At 41.4% G+C, this 24,704-nt stretch overlaps 1 protein-coding gene across 10 annotated transcripts in view; it reads right to left on the reverse strand.

The window, feature by feature from the left end:
• CNOT1 (CCR4-NOT transcription complex subunit 1) overlaps positions 1–24,704 on the reverse strand; it is a 104,407-nt gene that overhangs the window by 51,602 nt on the left and 28,101 nt on the right. For 9 of the 10 annotated variants that reach the window (XM_047790786.1, XM_047790784.1, XM_047790780.1 and 6 more), the window contains exons 2-12: positions 15,751–16,023; positions 9,347–9,454; positions 8,206–8,304; positions 7,485–7,553; positions 7,342–7,396; positions 6,501–6,704; positions 5,615–5,783; positions 3,203–3,329; positions 2,939–3,049; positions 1,184–1,354; positions 638–765 (exon numbers count right to left, since the gene is read on the reverse strand). In XM_047790786.1, coding sequence (XP_047646742.1) covers positions 638–765; positions 1,184–1,354; positions 2,939–3,049; positions 3,203–3,329; positions 5,615–5,783; positions 6,501–6,704; positions 7,342–7,396; positions 7,485–7,553; positions 8,206–8,304; positions 9,347–9,454; positions 15,751–15,852 — 1,343 coding nt within the window. In that variant the 5' untranslated portion in view covers positions 15,853–16,023. Of the gene's footprint in view, positions 1–637; positions 766–1,183; positions 1,355–2,938; positions 3,050–3,202; positions 3,330–5,614; positions 5,784–6,500; positions 6,705–7,341; positions 7,397–7,484; positions 7,554–8,205; positions 8,305–9,346; positions 9,455–15,750; positions 16,024–24,704 lie in introns of those variants that run through there. The other variant, XM_047790788.1, reaches the window with a different exon arrangement.

Consider the following 24,704-nt stretch of genomic DNA (forward strand, 5'->3'; position numbering starts at 1 on the left):
ACAATCTGTTCCATAATGGGAAAGCATCCCAGGCGAGTACATTTGAGAAAAAAATGGAAAAAACATTATAAAGTAGATTCTTTTGGGGACCAATCTAACCCGTGCCCCCTCCTGAAGCCATGTATGTATTCTAACAGTGAGAGAGGTACTTTCACCATTCTCACCTCACATCCCCAGAGGGGAGTGACTTGAGTTCCAGGAGAAACCTATGAGCCAGAGTCATATTCTCCCTCAGAAATTTGGAACTGAAACTCAGAGAAACCAGATAATTTAGCTAAAAGCGTGAGATCTGATGTGTTGACCATTTTGAGCCACTTAAAAAAGAAAGCATGCAAACAAATCTACAAAGAAAAGAGAGGGAATCTAACACTAAAGGACAAGTGCAAACCTCTTTACAACATTTGATAGCTTCAGAAAATAGTGTATTTTCTGGCAACAATTTTATGACAAACATTACAAGAAGATTTATCTAGTGATAAGGACTAAAAATATATTTTTATCCACTCTAAAAATTTAAAATAAGCTTACTATAAACACTGTTTCATGTACAGCTTTTAATTGTGTAGTTGCTCACTATTAATTTTACATTTTAAAAGAGTAAAGTGACCCTTTCAAGAAAAGCTAGATGAGTGTTTACCATGTGGCAATTTCTCGATTGTCATCCTCTGGTGGTGCTTTCAGGATATCAGTGGCAACAGTATGACAGGGATAGTCAGCAAAACAGAAGATCTCTGGATTTATAAGGGAATGCTGAATGAAGGAGAGCTGGAACGAGAGAAAACATCCTTACCACAATAAATGACTATGAATGCTATAAAGATCTGAAATATTTTCACTAGGCTAATCTCAATCTTGAGGTTATCAGAATGAAATTTCCCTTTCAAATATCAATTATTTGATTTTTCAAAACTACAGATAATTCAGACAAATGAAAGATGTGTGATGAGGTGGCCTTGGAGACAAACATCATTAAACTATTGGGGAAAGTTTGATTGCTCCAATTCAGCTAAGTCTGACTAGTACTAAACTATGATAACGTTCCTTCAAAATTTATGAGTCTCTGCTTTTCTGAGCTATGCAAAACAAATTCTACTTTAAAAGAGTATTTTAATCTGTGATCAAGAGCATTACATAAGCCATTATTTTGTTCCTCTTCTATAACTAAACACCACCATTGACTTACCTGGCCTTCGGCATGTTTCCAAGGTCTGTATATGAGGTCTACAGGGAACACTTCCATACCTAGACCCCTCTGAATGCCATACACCACATTATGAAGTCCCTTACTGTCACGAATTTGAAATCCAGGATGGTCCAATTCATAAGTTACTTCCTTGAAATTCAAACTCGGGTTCTAAAAAATAAAAGCATTTCAAAGTTTAATGAACAAAAGTGTACATATTTTGGAGTTCCCGTCATGGCTCAGTGGTTAATGAACCCAGACTAACATCCATGAGGGCCCAAGTTCGATCCCTGGCCTTAGGCAATGGGTTAAGGATCTGGCATTGCCCTGAGCTGTGGTGTAGGTTGCAGATGAGGCTCGGATCCACCTTTGCTGTGGCTGTGGCACTGGCCAGCAGGTACAGCTCCAATTAGACCCGTAGCCTGGGAACCTCCATATGCCCTGGGTGCAGCCCTAAAAGACCAAAAAAAAAAAAAAAAGGTGTATATCTTTTAACTGCTTTATCCAAAGACCCAGACTAAATCTGAAGTTCAATAAATATATTCTAATTACAAACTTAAAATCAACTCAATCTTTCTGGAATTTCCAAAGAAACTAGAAAGGTAAATTCTTACTTTTCAAAATAAACTAGCTCCACTAAGCAAGTTACTCCAACCTTTCAGTTCAAGACATACTTCTGAATACTTCAGTGTATAAAAAGGAACTCTCTCTTCCTCTATTTTTGTCCAATAAAAACTCCCATCCCAATATGGCAAATAACACTGATGTTTCTTAACTTTATGTAAATATTCTACTACTTTGGAACAGTGGCAAAGATAGAGCATCCCAATGCATGCATTAGCAAAAGTGGCCAAGATTCTTTATGTCAAAATGACTGAAAATTTCACTGAAAAATTTCTATGAAGAGTTCCTGCTGTGGCACAATGGATTAAGAATCTGACTACAGGAGTTCCCATTGTGGCTCAGTGATAACGAACCCACTTAGTATCCATGAGGATGCAGGTTCAATCCCTGGCCTCACTTAATGGGTTAAGGAATTCCACATTGCTGTGAGCTGCGTTGTAGGTCACAGACACAGCTCGGATCCTAAGCTGCTATAGCTGTGGCATAGGCTGGCAGTTGTAGATGCAATTGGACTCCTAGCCTGGGCACCTTCATATGCCAAGGAAGTGGCCCCAGAAAGACAAAAAAGGAATCCAACTATAGCATTTCATCACTCTCTTTTAGTAAGTAGGACATTCACCCTTTTATATTTTATCTACCATTTCAACATTTTAGCACAGGCACTCTGTCTAGGGGCCAGTTATTTAGTTTGTGGGTATTCCAGAAATGGAAGTAGTAAGAGAAGTATGGATTTTTTATCCCTATTCACCATAAACAAGGTAAGCAGGGTTTTTGCTGCACCTTCCAAAAGACATTCAGAAGCTTTCCTTTCCTAGTAATTCCTCATGCTATCATTATTTTGTAACAAACTCACCCCTTCCCAGAAAATCACATACTAACAACCTACCAAATTGTATCAACAGTGCTACCCAGAACTGCACATTAACAATTTATTATTGAACAAAACTAGAGTTTGTGTACTATTTCCCCAGTATAATTATCCCAAACACATCATTATTTTTTAAGCCAATGAAGTCAGAAATGACAAAACACTGCAGCTCTCATTCAGCTAGGCATTTTGTTCATTAAAATCTTCTTTAGGGGGACTATATTAAACTAACATCATGAATATAAAACATTACATGTACTCACCAGTTCTTTGAGAACATCAATCAAGACTTCTACATTCCATGTATGTGCCTGTGCTCCATCACTTTTATCTTTTCCATCACTCCAGATCCCACTGCCAGGAGCAGAGATACTCTGTAGAAGTAAACTCTGAATTAAACAAACCCAACTACTTAATGTGTTCAGCTCTGGGTGGTAGAACAATCAATCCCGCTGTAATTTAACAAATAAAACAAAGAAGGCAGGACATTTAATTCACCTTGTAAAATAGCCAATTTCTACACTTACCTGTAATGGAATTCCATCTGTTAATCCTGAATGAGTACGAGCCATCATTCCCAAAACCCTTGCAACCTGGGCAGCTGTGACCTCCCGAACACCAAATTGCATGATTATATTGCGACATTCTTCAATGCTGAAAAAGAAACAACTTCAGAAAAATGCTACTCTCAAGCCAAGGTTAAGCAATGCTAATACAGGAGTTCCCTGGTGACTCAGTGGGTCAAGGGTCTGGTGCTGTCACTGCTGTAGTGCAGGTTTGGTCCCTGGACCGGAAAACATGCATGCCAAGGGAGCAGCCAAACTAATTAATTAAATTTAAAAAGGCGGGGGATATAAAAGAGCCCATAAGTGAAGTTACTAGAGTTTTACTAAAAAAGAGTAATAAGCTTCATTTCTTGATACTTTTCCACAGCTAGAAATGCAGAAACCAGCTACCTAAGAAAATGGGGAAAGTCTAAAAAAATCAGTGGAAGAAAACGTGAGGTAAGAGTGTATCACAAGGAGTTCCCGTCATGGCTGAGCAGAAACGAATCTGACTAGTTTCCATGAGGACACAGGTTCAAGCCCTGGCCTCACTCAGTGGGTTAGGGATCCGATGTTGCCAGGAGCTGTGGTGCAGGTGGCAGGTGCAGCTCGGATCCCACATTGCTGTGGCGCTGGCTGGTAGCTATAGTTCCAACTCAACCCCTAGCCTGGGAACCTCCATGTGCCATGGGTGCAGCCTTAAAAAGACAAAAACAAAACAAAACAGTGTGTCACCAAAAGACACAAAATTATCCTTCTCAGCGAGTTCCCTGGTGGTGTAGTGGTTAGGACTTGGAGTTTTCACCTCTGTGACCCAGGTTCAGTTCCTGGATCTGGCAACTAATATTCTACATCAAGCTGCTGCAAGCTGCAGCAAAAAACAAACAAACAAAAAAACTCCTCAATCTTCAGTATAAATCAAGTTTAAAATACTGATAACAAGGGTTATTCTGATATGTACAAAGCCTTGAAAATATATTCTAACTTCTTCATTTTGTATCAATCAAAGATTTATGGCAGGCACATATACACACAAGAAATAAACATAAGGAAATGGAGTTTTTATGAGTTTTAAAACATTAAATGTTACACTTAAAGTCAAAGCAAAGCACATTAATGCCCTTAGTAACATCCTCAGAAAAAAAGCAAAGCACATTAATGCCCTTAGTAACATTCTCAGAAAAATATGAACAATTCAATATATCACAATCTAAAGTGCTACTATCAGATTGAAACAATTTCGCTCAGTTGGTTAAGGATCTGGCATTGTTGTGAGTTGAGATATAGGCCGGCAGCTACAGCTCCGATTGGATCCCTAGCCTGAGAACCTCCATATACTGTGAGTGCAGCCCTAAAAAGCAAAATAAGGGAGTTCCCATCATGGCTAAGTGGTTAAGGAATCCGACTAGGAACCACGAGGTTGCGGGTTCGATTCCTGCCCTTGCTCAGTGGGTAAGGATCCAACGTTGCCATGAGCTATTGCGTAGGTCGCAGACGCAGCTTGGATCTGGCGTTGCTGTGGCCCTGGCATAGGCTGGTGGCTATAGCTCCAATTAGACCCCTAACCTGGGAACCTCCACATGCCGTGGGAAGCGGCCCTAGGAAAGGCAGATGAAAATAAAAAATAATAAAAAGAATTCCCATCATGGCACACTGGCTAAAGAATCTGACTAGGAACCATGAGGTTGCAGGTTCGATCCCTGCCCTTGCTCAGTAGGTTAAGGATCCGGCGTTGCCGTGAGCTGTGGTGTAGGTTAGGTTGCAGACGAGGCTCAGAACCTAGCCTGGGAACCTCCATATGCCGCAGGAGCAGCCCAAGAAATGGCAAAAAGACAAAAAAAAAAAGAAAGAAAGAAAAATTTAAAAAAATAAAAAGCAAAACAAAACCAACAAAAAAAGAAACCAAAGCTACAGTTATAAAATTGAAGGTGGGGGCAAGGAAAGAACAAATGAGATATATCCAATGGGAAATGTTACCAGTTCCATAACTGCTTGCCTCAATGCTCTCTCTCCCTCAAAAGCTAAAAGTGCCTATCCTGGCAATTAGGCTAGGAACCTCTGATCCCTAAATTTGAGAAATTAAGGGGGATGGAGAGATGGAATTTGAGCCACCAGAGTATTTATACCTGCTACCAAAACCAATATGTGAAAGATTCTTGAGAAGCAAAGAACACATTAAGGAATCTTAGGAACTTTGCTTTCAAGAAATTAATGGAATTCCCTTGTGACTCAGCAGGTTAAGGATCCAGTGTTGTCACTGCAATGGCACGGGTTCAATCTCTGGCCCAGGAACTTCTGCATGCCGCAGACGCAGCCAAAAAGAAAAGAAAAAAGAATTACATTGTAGTTATCACCACAAGAGTCATCAGAAGATTAAAATGTCTTACTACCAACCTTGCACAAAAGCCATAGCCTACTTCTTGCATGAAATCAGCCAAAGAGCTCTCCATCATGGTTTTAGCTACCCCTCCAGAATCAGGCAGGATTCTGTCCATTAGAATGTCCCGTTTTTCAGGGTATAAAAGTGGTGCAAGCACCACGGGACAGCGTTCCTGGGGAAAATCTGAAGAAAGAAAAAAATAATCATGTCATATTGATTAAAGACAAAGTATCCTCTTTTAGTCTCTTTAAAAATCCCTCAAACATGAGTCTTTCACAAAGTCATATTCAAAGCACAGTTTACTCAGTTTTTCCAATCCAGCTAGCCTAGTCCAAGTTATAACTTCAACATCAATTCTAAAATCTGAATGTTATTTCACAAAAATTGCTCATGAGTGTATTTTTAACAGTGAAAATGGATAGTGATTAGTCTAAGATCAAAGATATGTTTTAAAGACTCTCTCTAAAAGAAGGGAAAGAATGGAGGGATGGCAACAACAGAACCAGGAGTTATCTTAGCATAATAATGTCAACTGCCAAAGGCGTAAAGTGGGTATATCAAAAGTGATCAAACCAAAAAGATGTCACAATATTGATCACGTCTCCATCTCCCTAAAAGGGAAAAATTGGACTCTGTGGAAATACATCAAGTCTAAAGTGAGACTGTACATAAATAATAAGATTACTGGTGAAGTGATCTTCATTTTATGCCTTTTCTATAACACGGCTTTTATTACTTTTAATATTTTACATTACAAAATAGTCTCTTTCTTGAAAGATTACCAACAGAAAGGTAAATCACTCTCTTCACCTGTACTTTGATATGTGTGTTCATACCAAAAAAAGTCAACTTTTGTATCATCTTTTGGAGTGTCTGTAGCCTAGAGACACTCCTTTTTACCTCTGCGCAGCGTCTTAAGAAAAGCGTCTATCTGTTCCTGTCCAACTCCAAAGGCTCCCTTCTGCCCAAAGAGGAGATGGGAGAGTAGGAGGTGTAGGACCTCTATTGCTATATCTTGGAAGCCACCTTCTTGATTTCCACTGACGTCTGCGTCAATGTAAGAACGCAGAAGATCTGGAAGCTTCTGTTTGATAAACTGGGCAGCTAGAAGTGAGGCAAACCAAAACCACATTATTTTTGCACCACAATAGATAAGAAGTCAGATACCATCAAGACAGAGATCATCATCCTCATTCACCAACTCACCCTTAACCCTCTATGTTTTCACAGCTCTAGATGGTAAACATAAGAGAACAATTACAGGGACTGGGGGTGGAGTGAGGTTGGGTGGTGGAGAATTTCTGGAGGGGTACAAAGTTTCAGTTTTGCAAGACAAAAAAGTTCCAGATAGCCATAACATAACCATGTAAATACAGTTAACACTACTGAACTATACACTTAAAAATGGTTATGAGGGAGCTCCCATCCTGGCTCAGTGCTAATAAACCCAACTAGGATCTATGAGGATGTCGGATGGATCCTCCACTGGCCTCACTCAGTGGGTTAAGGATCCAGAGTTGCTGTGAGCTGTGAAGCATGTCGGAGACACGGCTCAGATCCCACACTGCTATGGCTGTGGAAGGCCGGCGGCTACAGCTCTGATTCAACTCCTAGCCTGGGAACTTCCATATGCCTCGGGGGAGGCCCTAAAAAAGAGACCCCACCACCCCACGCCCAGAAAAGCATGTATTTTAAAGAATCTAACTTCACTTAGGGGATCATTAGGGAAAGAGGAACTTACCAAAACCTCTGAGATCTGAACTGGAAGAATTCAAGAGGGCAAGGCCAAAAATTACCTGAAACAAAAAGCGTTAGATTGACTAAACAGTCAAATAACAGTCCTACTTCTAATTTCACCTACAACTCTTTTCTTAAATCACTTACCTCTTGTACTTTGCTTAACTTGAGAACTTTACTCAGCTGGGCAAATAAGTGGGGTGCAGGCTTTAAACTCTGAAACAAACCAAACTTCATTTTAAAACAGGAACATACAATTTCCAGTAAGTCTACAAAAAGCATCTGTTTACCCAATTACGGTGGTACACAGGTTGACATAATTCTGTAGTGCTGCTAGCAATATAGCAGTGGAACTCTGTTCAGACAAGCTTAAACCTTCACATAATCCGGCTTTAGTTAAGATTCTATTTACTAGCAAACTACTTTGATTTTGTTGGAAAGCTACAAAAACCCCAAATTAAAAGTATCCAGGAGTTCCCGTCGTGGCGCAGTGGTTAACGAATCTGACTAGGAACCATGAGGTTGCAGGTTCGGTCCCTGCCCTTGCTCCGTGGGTTAAGGATCCGGCGTTGCCGTGAGCTGTGGTGTAGGTTGCAGACGCGGCTCAGATCCCGCGTTGCTGTGGCTCTGGCGGAGGCTGGCGGCTACAGCTCCGATTCGACCCCTAGCCTGGGAACCTCCATATGCCGCGGGAGCGGCCCAAGAAATAGCAAAAATAAAATAAAATAAAATAATCTGAAAATTTCAATTAAAATATGGTATTATGAGATCAAGGAGTAAGACCATTTTAGAAAACCTAATAAGTGGTCACATTCTTAGACCTACTAAGATAAAAGGAATACAAACTAAAGATAAAAGGAATACAAACCTTCTGATAGTGCAATGGATTATCAATGGCATAGGACAGCGTCGAGATAAAATTTGGCTTCGTAATCAGTGACGCACACTCCTGAATCAGAAACTGAGTCTTTAAAAATAAAAAATGAATTTTCATTAGTACTAGCAGTCATCTTCTTGCACAAATAGAGGCAGCTTGCTTAGTACCCAATTTTGGGTACAACAGTACCCAATATTATGTACTGTTTCTACATTATCAAAATCAGCTCTTTAAAGCTCCTATTTAAACTACTAAAGTCTAGAAGTTCCTATTGTGGCTCAGCAGTAACAAAACCGATTAGTATGCATGAGGATGCAGGTTAGGTCCCTGGCCTTGCTCAGTGGGTTAAGGATCTGTGTGTTGCCACGAGCTTTGGTGTAGGTTGCAGGTGCGGCTCAGATCCCACATTACTGTGGCTATGGCATAGGCCAGCAGCTGAAGCTCCCATTTGACCCCTAATCTGGGAACTTCCATATACCTCAAGTGCAGCCCTAAAAAGTCAAAATAAATAAACTATCAAAGTCCATTAGCAATAAGTGTGTTAAGCCAAAATCTCCAGAGTAGAGTCCATTGATAAGATAACTATAGGGAATAATAATATCATGACAAACTTACATATTGAGAATCAAACCAAAGAAACTCAACCGAGGACAAGAGCTCCTCTCTATGCCTTACTTAGGTGTCAAGCAGGACACTCCTACTTCTTTCAGGCAGGTCCAATCGCCAGCCCTCTAAGCCTGAACTAACCAGGTAGGAGAAGGGAAGGATAAGAAAAGTCAGGAGTTCCTGCTATGACACAGCGGATTAAGAATCTGACTACAGCAGCTCAGGGTGATGTAGAGGCACGGGTTCCATACCCAGCCTAGTACAGTGAGTTATAAAGGATCCAGTGTTGCCAAAGCTGTGGCACAGGTTGCAGCTATGGCTCAGATTCAACCCCTGGCCCAGGAACTTCCATGTGCTAGGGGTGTGGTCATGAAAAAGAAAAGGTCCCGATACCTTTTAGCCAATCAGCTTAAGGTTATTTCTGGATCCTGTTTGTATGTGTTGTTTGCCATATGCCCTATGCCCAAAATGCAATTCATGGAACAACTACATCTAAAAGAACATATACTCTGTAAGCCCCAAATACCTGGTGAAAATCTTTGCCACTGCTTTTACCATCGCCACTGAAATCCACATGCGAAAATAGGCAGCGTAATAAATGCCTGTCTGCCTCAGGACCGTGCCGATTCACAATCTAAAAAGACGGAAAATATGAGTTTGTAGTCAATGCTAAGAGGGATTTAAAAAAGAAAGAAAGAAGAAAAAGCAATTTCTCAGGCAAAATCCCAAATTATATTTATTGTTCATTTTGGTGTTTGTTTTTAATTGTTCATTTTGGAATAAGTTCTAGGAATTAGTGAAAGAGAAGAAGCAATATTTATAATTAAATATTTTTTTCAATGTTTCCTACAGGCACTAGCAGAAGGACAGAAGAAAAACTATCAGTAATTAACCCTACATAACTGTGTGCTCTGGTCAACCCCTATGTCGAAAACACCAAACAGGAATTCCCATTGTGGCACAGCGGAAACACATGTGACTAGTAACCATGAAGTTGTAGGTTTGATCCCTAGCCTCCATCAATAGGTTGGGGATCTGGCGTTGCCAATAAGCTGTGGTGTAAGTCACAGACACGGCTCGGATCCTGCATTGCTGTGCCTGTGGCATAGGCCTGCAGCTGTAGCTCCAATTTGCCCCATAGCCTTGGAACCTCCATATGCCTCGGGTGTGGCCCTAAAAAGCAAAAAAAAAAAAAAAAAAAAAGACTAAACAGTACAAATGACATGTAGTAAGAACTCAAGTATTTTTTAATTATAAGTCAACAATTTTATAACAACTTTATAAAACCAGATTCATAAGAGCATCACTTTTTCTACATGTTGTTTTTACCCTGAAAATTGTCACCTGAAATCTAATACAACTATGACTCTCTACAATAGCCTACAAGGCAAAGCCTGAGAGGAAATGATCTGATTTCAGTACTAATCCTGAACATCATGGTATTCCCAAATTTTCCAATGTTTGTTACTTGCTGTTCCCTGTAACGGGAAAACTCCACATATCACCACCATTCCCTATAACTGGAAAACTCCAGATATCACCACCATCACCACCACATTATCCCTTGCTGTGCTTTATTTCTCTCAGTACTTACCACCACCTGGTAATTTATCTTCTATGCCTCACTAGACTATAAATCGCATGAGAATAGGGAATTTGTGTAGTTTTGTTCACTTCACATCTAATCAGGAAAAAAGTTTACCCACTTTAAAATATTACAAATACTAAATAATTAATGACCTACTTTAACCTAAAAATGAGACTGAGCTTTCTTGGTTTTATCTTCAACAAGTGCCAAAAATTATTCCCATTTTATACATGAGCAAGCACTTCACAGATTTTCTGAGCCTAAAATCCTTGAGTCTATCTATGAGCTGAGGAGTCTGGATTCATAGTCCAACTCTTTCTACTCAATCACAATTAAGTCACAGCCAACTAAATTAACATATGTGACTTTCAGTTTTCCCCGTCTATAACATATGAGTGAAGACCAATTTTTACACTGTCCACAGACATCTTAAAGTTAAAAATCTACATAATCAGAGATTATTTTTTGCTATCCCCTGGAACACTGAAGACATTATTTCAAAGAGTCAATTCAAATAAATTAAGAATTCCCTATGCTCCAACCAACCAATCTCTCCCTCAAAAGAGAAAGAATATCTGGCTTAACAAATATTTGTTGAGCACATGCGAGATACCATTTAAGGTACAGCAAATACAGCAGTATACGAAACCTAAGGATTTCCCCCATCTCCCCGACAAAAAAGAAGGTAAACTATTTCCCATAATCACAATGCTATTAGTCAAATCATGATTATTAGTCTGAGACCCTTGACAGTATAGTGTGGAACAAAGTAAATGACTTTTTTATCACTGAAAACTGGAACTATCTGCACTGAAAAACAGATTTTAGGTAATGAATTAACATTAAAAACCCCTTGGTCCCGAAATTAAAGTAAAGTATCAGTATGAACCCATAGTACATTTTATTTTTGGCTTTGTCCACTGAAAGGTCTAATAATGGCCAACTGAGTATCACCAAGCAATACAAGTGTTTTCTAACAACTTTCCAGTCCCAAAATGAAGTGTTCTTGCCATGGATGCAACATCAGCAAAGCAAGACTTAGATAACTCTATACAGTCCTCACAAATGTTCCACTTGACCAGAAATGATATAGTCAGTCAGCAAGCCAATCCCAACTACCAAGCCAGTTTTGGGCATTTCCACCCTTAACAATTGATTACATGGCCCCAACCAATCAGGTATCTTCTATTTGTCTTCTCCTTGTTCTTTAAACTTATTATAAAAGCTTCTTGTCTTCTACCCCATTTTGCACTTCATGAAATGTTAAATAAAGTTGATTTGTATCACCTATATTGTCCTCATCATTTTTTACGCTAAAGATGATAACCTAAATGCCATTTCCCAATAAAACGAAACCAAGAAGGAGAGTTCTCAAGAATTCCTCCTGTGGTTCAATGGGTTAAGAATCCAACTGCAGCAGCTCGGGTCACTGCAGAGGCACGGTTGCAATCCCTAGCACAGTAAGTTAAAGGATCCGGTGTGGTCAAAGCTGTGGCTCAGGTTAAATGGCCAGCCTAGGAACTGCCATATGCTGCAGGCACAGCAATTTTTAAAAAGGGGGGTGGGGCAGTTCCTGTTGTGGTGAAGCAGGATCAAAAGTGTCTCTGCAGTGTCAGAAGGCAGGTTCAATCCTCAGGCCTGGCACAGTGGGTCAAAGGATCTGGTCTTGCTGAAGCTGCAGCACAGCTCACAACTGCAGCTAGGAACTGATCCCTGCCCGTGGAACTCCATGTGCCACGCTGGGTGGTGAAAAAAGTTTAAAAAAAAAAAGAAAAGAGAATGGGGGTGGGGGGATTTGCTTGGGTTATGGGATGGAAATCCTGTGAAATCAGATTGTTTTGATCATTATACAACTACAGATGTGATAAATTCATTTGAGTAATTTAAAATAAATTTAAAAAATAATAAGTGTAAAAAAAAAAAAAGAAAGAAAAGGGAGTTCCTGCTATGGCTTAGCAGGGTATGAACCTGACTAGTATCCATGAGGATGCAGTTTCAATCCCTGTCCTTTTACAGCGGGTTAAGGATCTGGCAGAGGCTGGCAGCTGCAGATCTGATTAGAGCCCCCTTGCCTGGGGACATCCATATACCTCGTGTGGCCCAAAAATGACCAAAAAAAAAAAAAAAAAACCAAGGAGGTAGAGATCTCTTACAGCTCAGCGGGTTATAGATCCAACATTGTCACTGCAGTATTAGGTTGCTGCTGTGGCCCAGGAACCTCCACATGCCACAGGCACAGCCCTCCTCCCCGCCCAATAAATAAATAAATAAGACCAAGAAGGAGTTCCCTGGTGGCCTAAAAGTTAAGGATCTGGCGTTGTCTGTCACTGCTGCAGCTTGAGTTCAAGGCCTAGGAATTTATGCATGCCTCTGGCACAGCCAAAGAAAACCCCTGTAATTTTATACTGCAGAGGGAGGAGAACTAATGATTTTTTCTTTTTTGTCTTTTTGCCATTTCTCGAGCCGCTTCCGCAGCATATGGAGATTCCCAGGCTAGGGGTCCAATCAGAGCCACAGCAACGTAGGATCCGAGCTGCGTCTGCCACCTACACCACAGCTCATGGCAATGCCGGATCCTTAACCCACTGAGCAAGGCCAGGGATCGAACCCGCAACCTCAAGTTCTTAGTCAGATTCGTTAACCACTGATCCATGACAGCAACTCTGAGAACCAATGTTTTTTTAATGCTTATGACAAGACTTGTAAATGGTACTCAACTTTAATTCTAACAAGGATACCAGGCAAATTTTACTGTTTTTATCATTATTTTGCAGATGAGGAAAAGTTAAGTTCACGGAGATTACCCAGTGCCACAGAGCTAGTAAATACTAATTTAACAATACGTGCAATTTTAAGACTGACACTCTATTTGATTTATAAACATGAAAGGAATAGAAATCATCAAAACTAAGGCATAGTATACTACATTTAAATGAAATGTTCCACAATCAAATCTGTATTGGAGTTCCTGTCCAGGCACAGTGGAAACGAACCCAACTAGGAACCATGAGTTTGCGGGTTCAATCCCTGGCCTCTCTCAGTGGGTTAAGGACCTGGCGCTCCCTTGAGCTGTGGTGTAGGTTGCAGACAAGGCTCGGATCCCGCATTGCTGTGGCTCTGGCGTAGGCCGGTGGCTACAGCTCTGACTAGACCCCTAGCCTGGGAACCTCCATATGCTGCAGGTATAGCCCTAAAAAGGACAAAAGACAAAAAAAAAAATCTGTATTTGAGAACAATAATTTTAAAAGTTGTGGTACAAAGGATATAAAGTGACCTTTCTTCACAAATATACAAATAAGGACATGAAAAGATGCTCAAAATCATTAGCTATAAATCAAAACTACAGGAGTTCCTGTTGTGGCTCAGCGGTTAACGAATCCAACTAGGAACCATGAGGTTGCGGGTTCGATCCCTGGCCTTGCTCAGTGGGTTAACGATCCAGCATTGCCGTGAGCTGTGGGGTAGCTTGCAGACATGGTTCAGATCCCGCACTGCTGTGGTCTGGCGTAGGCTGGCGGCTACAGCTCTGATTCGACCCCCTAGCCTGGGAACCTCCATATGCCACGAGAGAGGCTCAAGAAATGGTAAAGACAAAAAAAAAAGAAAGAAAATCAAAACTACAATGAGAGGAGTTCCTGTTGTGACACAGCAGAAATGAATCCGACTAGTATCCGTGAGGATGTGGGTTCAATCCCTGGCCTCACTCAGTGGTTTGGGGTTCCAGCACTGCCATGAGCTGTGGCGGAGGTCACAGATGGGGCTCAGATCCCATGTTAATGTGGCTGTGGCAAGGCTGGCAGCTGCAGCTCCAATTCATCTCCTAGCGTGGGAACTTGCATATGCCTCGGGTGCAGCCGTAAAAAGAAAAGAAAGGGAGAAAAAACCTACAATGAGATACCAGTTCACACCTACTAGTATGGCTAGAAGCAAAAGCACATACAATAAACATTACTGAAGATGAGGAAAAATCGGAACCTTCATATACTGCTCCTAGAAATGAAAAGTCATACAGTGCTCTAGAAAACAATCTGACAGTTCTTCAAAAAGTCAAGGGTTACCAAGTTCACCAGCAGTTCCATTCTTTGGTATATATCCCCAAAACTGAAAATAAACATCTATCCAAAACTTAGGAATGAAATGTTGATAGCCACAATATTTATAACAGCCAAAAAAGTGGAACCAAATCTAAATATCCAACTGATGGAAAAACAAAATGTGGCACATAATGGTTTATTATTCAACCATAAAATGGAATGAAGTACAAATGCATGCTCCTTTTGGAACATGAACCTTGGCAACATTACGCTACGTGAAAAGAAGGCAGAAACAAAAGGCCTCATATGGTATGATTCCATTTATATGAAAGGTGCAGAAAGGCAAACCCATAGAAATACAAAGAGGATTAGTAGTTGCCAGGGGCTAAAGGAAGAGAGAAATGGAGAGCAATTATTAATGGATTCAGATATTCTTTCTGGAATGATGAAAACATTCTGGAGTTAATGGTAATAGTTGAACAACTGCGTGAACCTATTAGAAACTACTAAACTTTACATTTTAAATGGGCCAGTTTTATAGTTTGTGAAGTATATCTCAAAAATTTTTTTTGTCTTTTTTCTATTTCTTGGGCCGACTCCCGCGGCATACGGAAGTTCCCAGGCCAGGGGTCGAATCGGAGCTGTAGCTGCCAGCCTACGCCAGAGCCACAGCAACACGGGATCCGAGCTGCGTCTGCAACCTACGCCACATCTCACGGCAACGCCGGACTGTTAACCCACTGAGCAAGGGCAGGGACCGAACCCGCAACCTCATGGTTCCTAGTCGGATTCGTTAATCACTGAGCCACGACAGGAACTCCAATTTTTTTTTTTTTTTTTTAAGTAGAAAAGAAAAAAGGGAGTTCCTGTTGTGGCTCAGCAGACACGAACCCCATTAGCATCCATGAGGATGCAGGCTGGAGCCCCGGCCTCTGTCAGTGGGTTCAGGATCTGGCGTTGCTGCAAGCTGCAGCACAGCTCATGGATGGGGCTCTGATCTGGGGTTACTGTGGCTGTTGTGTAGGCCAGCAGCCACAGCTCTGATTCAACCCCTAGCCTGGGAATGTCCATATGCCACAGGGACTAGACTAAAATGAATCAGAACAGATTTCCTAACTTTTATAGAAATATAAAAATCTGTGAATCCTAAAATTTAAAAAAATATATATTTTTTATGCATTAGGCTGAAGTCACTTTAAATAAAAGGCAAGCTACATTTTCCGCAACATACTCACATAAATTTCCAATTTTCTTCCCACTGTACAGTCATTCCTTTAATGGTACCTGTTTTCTAACTAGTTTACTTACATGCTGTATTTCCTGCTGGCTGGCTCGGTAGTTTTTCTTGGTTAAATTATCCACCAGGTAGCTGATTTGAGACAAGGCCAGCGAGAGCGAGTCAAGATTCATTGCTGGTTGGGGCGGAAGCAGGCGGCCGAGCCCGGCGCAAAATCACCATTATTCCCCTTTAGTCACCTCAGAGGCAGGTTAATGCTTTCTTTGTAATTAGCCTATATCTGGTGTCTGTACAGTGTCTTCAGTTCTTTAACAGAGGTCTTATTCTGTTCTGAATCATGGCACCTGTTAAAAAAAAAAAAAAAATCCGGATTTTCAAATTAATTTTTATTAGTGTTAAAAAGGGTTAAATACCCAGAGTTCTCTTGTGGTTCATCGGGTTAAGGGTCCAGTATTGTTACTGCAGCACATGAGGTTGCTGCTGTGGCTCAGGTATGCCCCCTGGCCCAGGAATGTCTGTATGCCACAGATGCACCCCAAAAAAAGGAATGATGGGGTAAATAACCTTCAACTCTCCATCTTAACACCGGAAATACCACTAAGGACCTGTTTTAAAAAATTAAGATGTCTCGGCCATTATTGATAAAATATGCCAAGTTTTGGGTTTGTTTTTTTCTCTTTTTCTAGCTGCACCTGTAGCACATGGAAGTTCCCAGGCCAGACATCCAATCCAGCAAGGCAGGATCCCCAACCCACTGTTAAAGACAAAGGATCAAACCCGAGACACCAGATGAGAAAATGCTGGATCCCCTACCTGCTGCACCACAGGAGGAATTCCAAATGACGTCAAGTTTTAAATTAGGTAGGGCCAGTATAAAAAGAAAATAGCACCATGAATTTCTGCTGTGGTGCAGTGGGTTAAGAATCCAACTGCAGCAGCTCGGGTTACTTCGGAAGGTGTGGGTTTGATCTCCAGCCCTGTGCAGTGGGTTAAAGGATCTGGCGTGGCCATAGCTGTGGCTCTGAGTCAATCCCTGGCCCCAGAACTTTCCTAAGCCATGGGTGCATTCATTGAATTAAAAAAGAAAAAGAAAAAATACCACCCCACCTTGCCATCACAAAAAACTTCCATTTTTAGCAAGACAACCTATAATATTTGAGCCTTCTAGTTTTATCAATTTCTATTATAATTTATATTATACCCTTTAGAAGCCACAGAAATGTACTTAACTAAAATTAGTTTGTGGAAAGAAATATTCATATGACATTTTTAATCCCTCTCCCCAAACTATCTACAACTTGTCTATAAGATCCCATTTATTCATACTACTTATGTACTACTTCAGAATCAGACAGTGGTCTTAGAGTTGTACCTTAGGATTTATGTTTTAGGAATGGCTGACTTAAAAGCAAGTTAAGGAAAAGGTTTTGGCTTAGTGGGTTAAGAACCCGAGGCTGTCTCTGAAGATTCAGGTTCAATTCCTGGCCTCGCTCAGTGGGTTAAAGATCCAGTGTTGCTGTGAGCTATGGTGTAGGTCACAGATTCAGCTTGGATATGGTGCTGCTGTGGCTGTGGCGTAGTCTGATAGCTACAGTTCCAATTTGACCCCTGGCCTGGGAACTTTCATATGTAGCAAGTGCTAGAGAAAAACAAACAAAAAAAACAAATTGAGGAATTCCCTTGTGGTGTAGTAGGTTAAGGATCTGGCATTGGCACTACTGTGGCAAGGGTTCAGTCCCTGACCCGGAAACTTCCACATGCCATGGGCCCCATGACTGAAATTCATTCCTGCACTGCTGAAACTTTACACTATGAGAATTTAGAAAGGGAAACTCAAACGGGCAATGGAGTTAAAGTTCACAGCACATGTATCAGTTTAATTCCAACCACCTACTGAGTCAGAGGAACTACTCTGTATTACAACACACACACACACACAAAAATAAGTTTAAGAATTCACGAAGTACCACTGCTAAAACACAAATTTTTTTTAATTTTCTGGCCATGACTGTGGCATGCAGAAGTTCCCAAGCCAGGGGATCAAACCCATGCCGTAGCAGCAACCCGAGTTGCTACCGTGACAGCACCAGATCCTTAATGTGAAGAGCTACAACAGTAATAACTTAACAATGTGGAAAGACTACACTGTTTTCTATTTTCACACAAAGCAAAAGTTCTATCTATGCTATCCTTCTATACATCCTCCTTTTAAAAAAGAGGAGAATCTTAAGACTGCGGCAAGAGGAATTCTCTTTGTGGCTCAGTGGGTTACGAATCTGACTAGTATCCATGAGGATGCAGATCTGATCCCTGGCCTCGCTCAGTGGGTTAAGAATCTCGTGTTGCCACCAGTAGATCAATGTTGCTGTGACTGTGACTTAGGCCAGCAGCTGTAGCTCCGATTCAATCCCTAGCGTAGGAACTTCCATATGCTGTAGGGAAAGTCCTAAAAAGAAAAATAAATTTAAGAATTTGCAAAATATTTTTGTTCATTCTAAAGTGATGACAAGTGAGAACTTAAATTGTGCTTCTATCAATTACATGTAACTAAACTTGCCTGCAATAAAGTTTTAGAGCAAGTTTGATACCTTCGTATTGTGGTAACAGAATATTTTATGGCGTTCCCATCGTGGTGCAGTGGAAACAAATCTGACTAGGAACCATGAGGTTCCAAGTTTGATTCCTGGCCTCACTCAGTAGGTTCGCGATCCGGCGTTGCCGTGAGCTGTGGTGTAGGTTGCAGAAGTGGCTCGGATCTGGTGTTGCTGTGGCTCTGGTATAGGCCGGCAGCTATAGCTCCGATTAGACCCCTAACCTGGGAACCTCCATATGCCATGGGTGCAGTGCTAAAAAGACAGAAAAAAAAAAAATTTTATTTATCAGACTAGCAAAAATCCAAGTTTGAGAACACACTGTAATGAGGATACAGGTACAAACAGGACTTATCAGAATGTTAACATTATTAACTTGTTACAATCTTTTCTGTAACTCAAATTGGCAATATTGTAAAAATTATTCATCACACTACTCTTGAACCTATTTCACTATAAGACTGTATCCCTCCATCAATACTGCTTCAAGAACTCCAAGGAAATAGATTTTTTCACTAAAGTATTGGGTTTTTTTGTTTGTTTTTTGATGTCTTTTGTCTTTTCTAGGGCCGCACCCACGGCATATGGAGGTTCCCAGGTTAGGGGTATAATCGGAGCTACAGCTGCCAGCCTACGCCAGAACCACAGCAACGCCAGATCTGAGAGGCTTCTGCAACCTACACCACAGCTCACGACAATACCAGATCCTTAACCCACTGATTGAGGCCGGGGATCAAAACTCCAACCTCATGGTTCCTAGTCGGATTCGTTTCTGCTGCGCCACAACGTGATGGCAAAAAAAAGAAAGTGCAATTAAAAAGTAACTGCTTAGGAGCTCCCTTTGTGGCTCAGCAGATTAAGACTCTGACTAGTACCCACGAGGATGTGGATATGATCCCTGGCCTTGCTCAGTGAGTTAAGGATCCAGCATTGCTGTGAATTGCAGCATAGGTCACAGACACAGCTCAGATATGATGTTGTTGTGGCTGTGGTGTAGTCCAGCAGCTGTAGCTTCAATTCAACGCCTAGCCTTTTATGGGCAAGTGCAGCCATAAAAAGCAAAAAAAAAAAAAAGTAAGTTATTAAATAAATTATGGTATATCCAAACAAGGCAGCTGTTTAAAAAAAAAAAAGCAAAAAAACTGCATAGGATAATCAATAAGACAAAAAAAAGGAAATCGAAATTTTTGCTGAATAAATAAGAATTTAATAATAGATCTCTGACTAGAAGTATAAAGCGTAGAAGACTGGAGTTCCCATCATGGCGCAGCAGAAATGAATCCAACTAAGATCCATGAGGTTGCGGTCCGATCCCTGGTCTTGCTCAATGGGTTAAGGATCTGGAGTTGCCATGAGCTATATGGTGTAAGCCGCAGATGCAGCTCGGCTCCTGCGTTGCTGTGGCTGTGGTGAAGGCCAGTAGCTGTAGCTCCAACTGGACCCCTAGTGTGGGAATCTCCATGTGCCGCAGGTATGACCCTAAAAAAAAGCAAAAATATATTGTAGAAAACTTCCCTTCTCATCTCTACTTATTGATGCTGTTTTCTCACAGTATACATTTCCTTTATTTTTCCACCTTTTTTTTTTTTTGCTTTTTAGGCCCACACCCAAAGCATATGGAGGTTCCCGGGCTAGGGGTCTAATTGGAACTACAGCCACAGCCACAGCAACACCAGATCTGAGCGGCATCTGCAACCTACGCCACCAGAATAGAAAGTAGGTTTAGGGTAAGTAGATTATTCGAGATTTTGGTAAATTATCACTCAAAGAAATAAGGAAAAAATGAATGTAGCTACACATATATACCACAGGTTGTTTCTAGAATCTCTACATTCAAACTAAACCAGGCAGCTTATATACAAGCGATTTCCAGCGGGGGGGGGGGGGGGGGGGGGGAATGCCTAGGAAACCATTTACCGCCCTCCCAAGTTCAAGACAAGAACTCAAATCCATTAAGTCCTTGGTTAAGATGCCTTCAGGTAACATTATCATCAAAATTGTGTGGCTAAAAGGGTCAAAACAGAACCCTTTAAAATCTATAATGTTCATTTTTAGTCCCAAATAGAGTAATCTTAACTTTTGTAAGTTGTGTTCAGGCAAACCTAAGTTATTCAAAGTATGTTAGTCACAGGAACAGTAGTTATTTCACATTATATTACACACATCTAATAATTATTCATAATTACATACAAAAAGGCAATAGATTTCATAATAGGTAAGAGTTTGCAAGACGTACAAAGTTTCTCCTTGCTCAGAATTTATATCAAAAAAGCTGAGGAGTTCCCTTGTGGCACAGCAGGTTAAGGATGTGGCGTTGTCACTGCTGTGGCTTGAGTTGCAGCTGTGGTGCAAGTTTGAGCCCTGGCTCCAGAACTTCCACATGCTGCATTCACAGCCAAAAAAACAACAAACAAACAAAAATCCACAATGCTGACACAGGGAGTTATCTAGTGGTCTAGGCGGTTAGGATTTCATGCTTGCGTTGCTGGGGCCCAGGTTCAATCCTCAGTCTGTGAACCTAAATCCCACACCAAGCCACTGTACATTGCAGGCAAAGAAATAAAATAATATAAATTAAAGGCGCTAAAAAATGCTAATGAGAATGGATGTGTGTATATGTTTAACTGAATCACTTTGTTGTACGGCAGAAATTATCACAACATTGTAAATCAACAAAACTTTAAAAAAAAGAAAAAAGTGCTAACACAAGGGGACAAAAGAACCACTATACCACGAAACAGATGCTATAATAGACCTTTTTTTTTTTTTTTTTTAATGGCCGCTCCTGTGGCATATGGAAGTTCCTGGGCTAGGGATGGAATTGGAGCTGCAGCTGCCGCCCTATGCCACAGCCATGGCAACACAGTACTGGAGCCACATCTGCAACCTACTCCACAGCTTACACCAAGTCCAGATCCTTAACCCATTGAGTGAGGCCAGGGATCAAACCCACATCCTCACAGAGAATATGTCAGGTTCTTAACCTGAGCCACAACAGGAACTCCTATGACAGCCTACTTTAATTATTATTTTATCTATAGTACAACACAAATCCAGCAAAACAAGTGTTGACTGACCTACAAAGAAATTGAATTCCTGATAATCTGACACTTCAACTATATCAATTCTTCTGATATGGGCCCCATAACAAGGGTTTTACAACTTTTCCACATTAACATCTAAAGACTCCTAAAGATATAAACACTGGTGTAACACAAGTTCCACAAGCCAATGTTCAACACATGAACAAGTTAATGCATTAAACTAATGACCAATTTTGAGCCCTAATCTTATGAGATTAGTAGAGTGACAACATAATTAACCCAACTAGGACACTTCTGAAAACAAAGGGGGTACTATTAACAATTTACACTGAGACAACAAGTATAAACTAGGACATTTGATCACCATAACCATCCACAAGCCTGAGACAAACCTAAACATAACCTCCAAGACATACATTCTCTACTTTTTTCCAAAATGTCATTCATTTCACTGGTATCTCCTCTGTCTCCTCCTTTACTGACCTTTGCTCTTTTGCCCTCACAGTACTGGAGTCCTTGGACATCTCTATACTCACTTTTTTTTTTTTTTGGCCTTTTCTAGGACCACTCCCGCGGCATGTGGAGGTTCCAAGGCTAGAGATCTAAGTAGCTACTGGCCTACACCAGAGCCACAGCAACAAGGGATCTGAGCAGCATCTGCAACCTACACCACAGCTCATGGCAACACCGGATCCTTAACCCACTGAGCAAGGCCAGGGATCGAACCTGCAACCTCATGGTTCCCAGATTCGTCAACCACTGCGCCATGACAGGAACTCCTATATTCACTTTCTTGATTTACTTCAGCCTATGGCTTCAAATACCAGTAACTCCTATACATTCTATCTTCAGCTCAAATTTCTCTCATTAAGTTCAGAACTGTATTTTCTAATTTCCTCAAGACATCTCAAACCCAACATGTTCAAAAATGAGCTTCTGATCTTCACTCTCCTCTCCAAATGATGTTCCATTTATACATGTTTTTTCCCCATCTCAGTTGATACCAATTCTATCCCTAAGAGTTACTCAGGCCAAAGTCTTGGGAGACTTCCCACTCCCCATAATCAACCTGTCAAAAAAATTCTTTTGGAGTTCCCGTTGTGGCGCAGTGGCTAACGAATCCGACTAGGAACCATGAGGTTGCGGGTTCGGTCCCTGCCCTTGCTCAGTGGGTTAACGATCCGGCATTGCCATGAGCTGTGGTGTAGGTTGCAGACGCGGCTCAGATCCCGCGTTGCTGTGGCTCTGGTGTAGGCTGGTGGCTGCAGCTCCAAGTCAACCCCTACCCTGGGAACCTCCATATGCCGCGGGAGCGGCCCAAGAAATAGCAAAAAAAGACAAAAAAAAATTCTTTTGACTCTACCTATAAAATAAAGAAACTAATCATTTCTCACAACTACGATAACAAAGAACTGTCATCCCTAACTTGGATTACTATGCTAACTTCCTAACTAGTTTCCCTGCGTCTGCTCCTGCTCTCTACAGTCTACTCTCAACAGCCAAAGAAAAAGACTTTTTTTTCTTTGGTCTTTTTGTCTTTTAGGGCTGCACTCGCTGCATGGAGGTTCCCAGGCTAGGGGTCCAATCGGAACTGTAGCCGCTGGCCTACGACACAGCCACAGCAACGAAGAGCCGCATCTGAGACCTACACCACAACTCACAGCAACACCGGATCTTTAACACACTGAGCAAGGGCAGGGATCGAACCCTCATCCTCATGAATCCTAGTCAGGTTCGCTAACCACTAAGCCACGACGGGAACTCCAGCCTTTTCAAATATAAAAAATTCAGGGAGTTCTTGTCGTGGCTCAGTGGTTAACAAATCCGACTAGAAACCATGAGGTTTCGGATTCAATCCCTGGCCTCGCTCAGTGGGTTAAGGATTCGGCGTTGCCATGAGCTGTAGTGTAGGTCACAGACACGGCTCAGATCCCGAGTTGCTGTGGCTCTGGTGTAGGCTGGCGGCTACAGCTTGGATTTGACCCCTAGCCTGGGAACCTCCGTATGCCTCAGGTGCAGCCCTAACAAGACCAAAAAAAAAAAAAAAAAAAAACCCACCTCAGATAGGTCATCCTGTGCTCAAAACCCTCCACTGACTCAGAATGGAACTTGAATCCTCGTAACGGCCTTAAACACACAGATTTATGGAACCTAGCCACTGGTACTCTTCTGGCTTCATCCTCTTTTCTCTCCCTTGCTCAGTTCCCTTTAGCTACAATGGACTCCCTGCTGCTTCTCCAGCACATTCTCACCTTCGTTAGATCTATGCCTGGGATCCTCTTCCTCCAGAAACCAACCTGGCTATCTACTCCACTTCAAGTCCATACAAATGTCACTTTATAAAGTGAGGATCACCCTAACTTTATAACTGCAGGAGTTCCCGTGGCGCTGCGGAAACGAACCTGACTAGGAACCATGAGGTTGAGAGTTCCACCCCTGGCCTCACTCAGTGGGTTAAGGGTCCTACGTTGCTGTGGCTATGGCGTAGGCCGGCAGCTACAGCTCCGACTGGACCCCTAGTCTGGGAACCTCCACATGCCAAGGATACGGCCCTAAAAAAAATAAATTTGCAACCCCTCCACCCCCTCATTCTTTTTTCCAAAATACACTGCCAAACATGAGTAACATGCTTATAACTGACCGTCTCCTCTTATGTTACTTCTGTGAGAACAGTGAACATAATTATCTATTGTTCATGAACTTATTGTAAGCATTACATGAACCACAGGAGAAGCTCACTACATACTAGAAAAGCTGTAAAATGAAGTTTAGGATTTTGTAACCTGTACTTGGGACTTTACTGAAAAGCATGAAAACCTACTGAAATTTTCCTAGTCAAATATAACAAGCACATGAGTAAATAACAGATGAATTTTAATTTAATTGCCTCAATGACATACACTATCAAGTTGTTAAGACCCTTCCAATTAACTTTTAGCCTCATAATGTGCATATATAATCTGAGTCACAATGTCTTTATTTACAGGCCACGTTTACTGAAATACATAAGTATAAAGCTATAAAGTGACTCTTTAACAGCTTTCCACTAAATTGTTTATAAGTGGAGTTCCCGTCATGGCGCAGTGGTTAACGAATCCGACTAGGAACCGTGAGGTTGCAGGTTCAATCCCTGCCCTTGCTCAGTGGGTCGAGGATCCGGCGTTGCCGTGAGCTGTGGTGTAGGTTGCAGACTCGGCTCGGATCCCGCGTTGCTGTGGCTCTGGCGTAGGCCGGTGGCTACAGCTCTGTTTAGACCCCTAGCGTGGGAACCTCCATATGCTGCAGGAGCACCCTAGAAAAAGCAAAAAGACCAAAATAAATAAAAAAATAAATAAAATGTTTATAAGTAAAATTCTTTCAAGAACACAAAATTTGAGATTTCAAGATATT

Source organism: Phacochoerus africanus, chromosome 8 (assembly GCF_016906955.1).
Source record: "Phacochoerus africanus isolate WHEZ1 chromosome 8, ROS_Pafr_v1, whole genome shotgun sequence".
Classification (NCBI taxonomy): domain Eukaryota; kingdom Metazoa; phylum Chordata; class Mammalia; order Artiodactyla; family Suidae; genus Phacochoerus; species Phacochoerus africanus.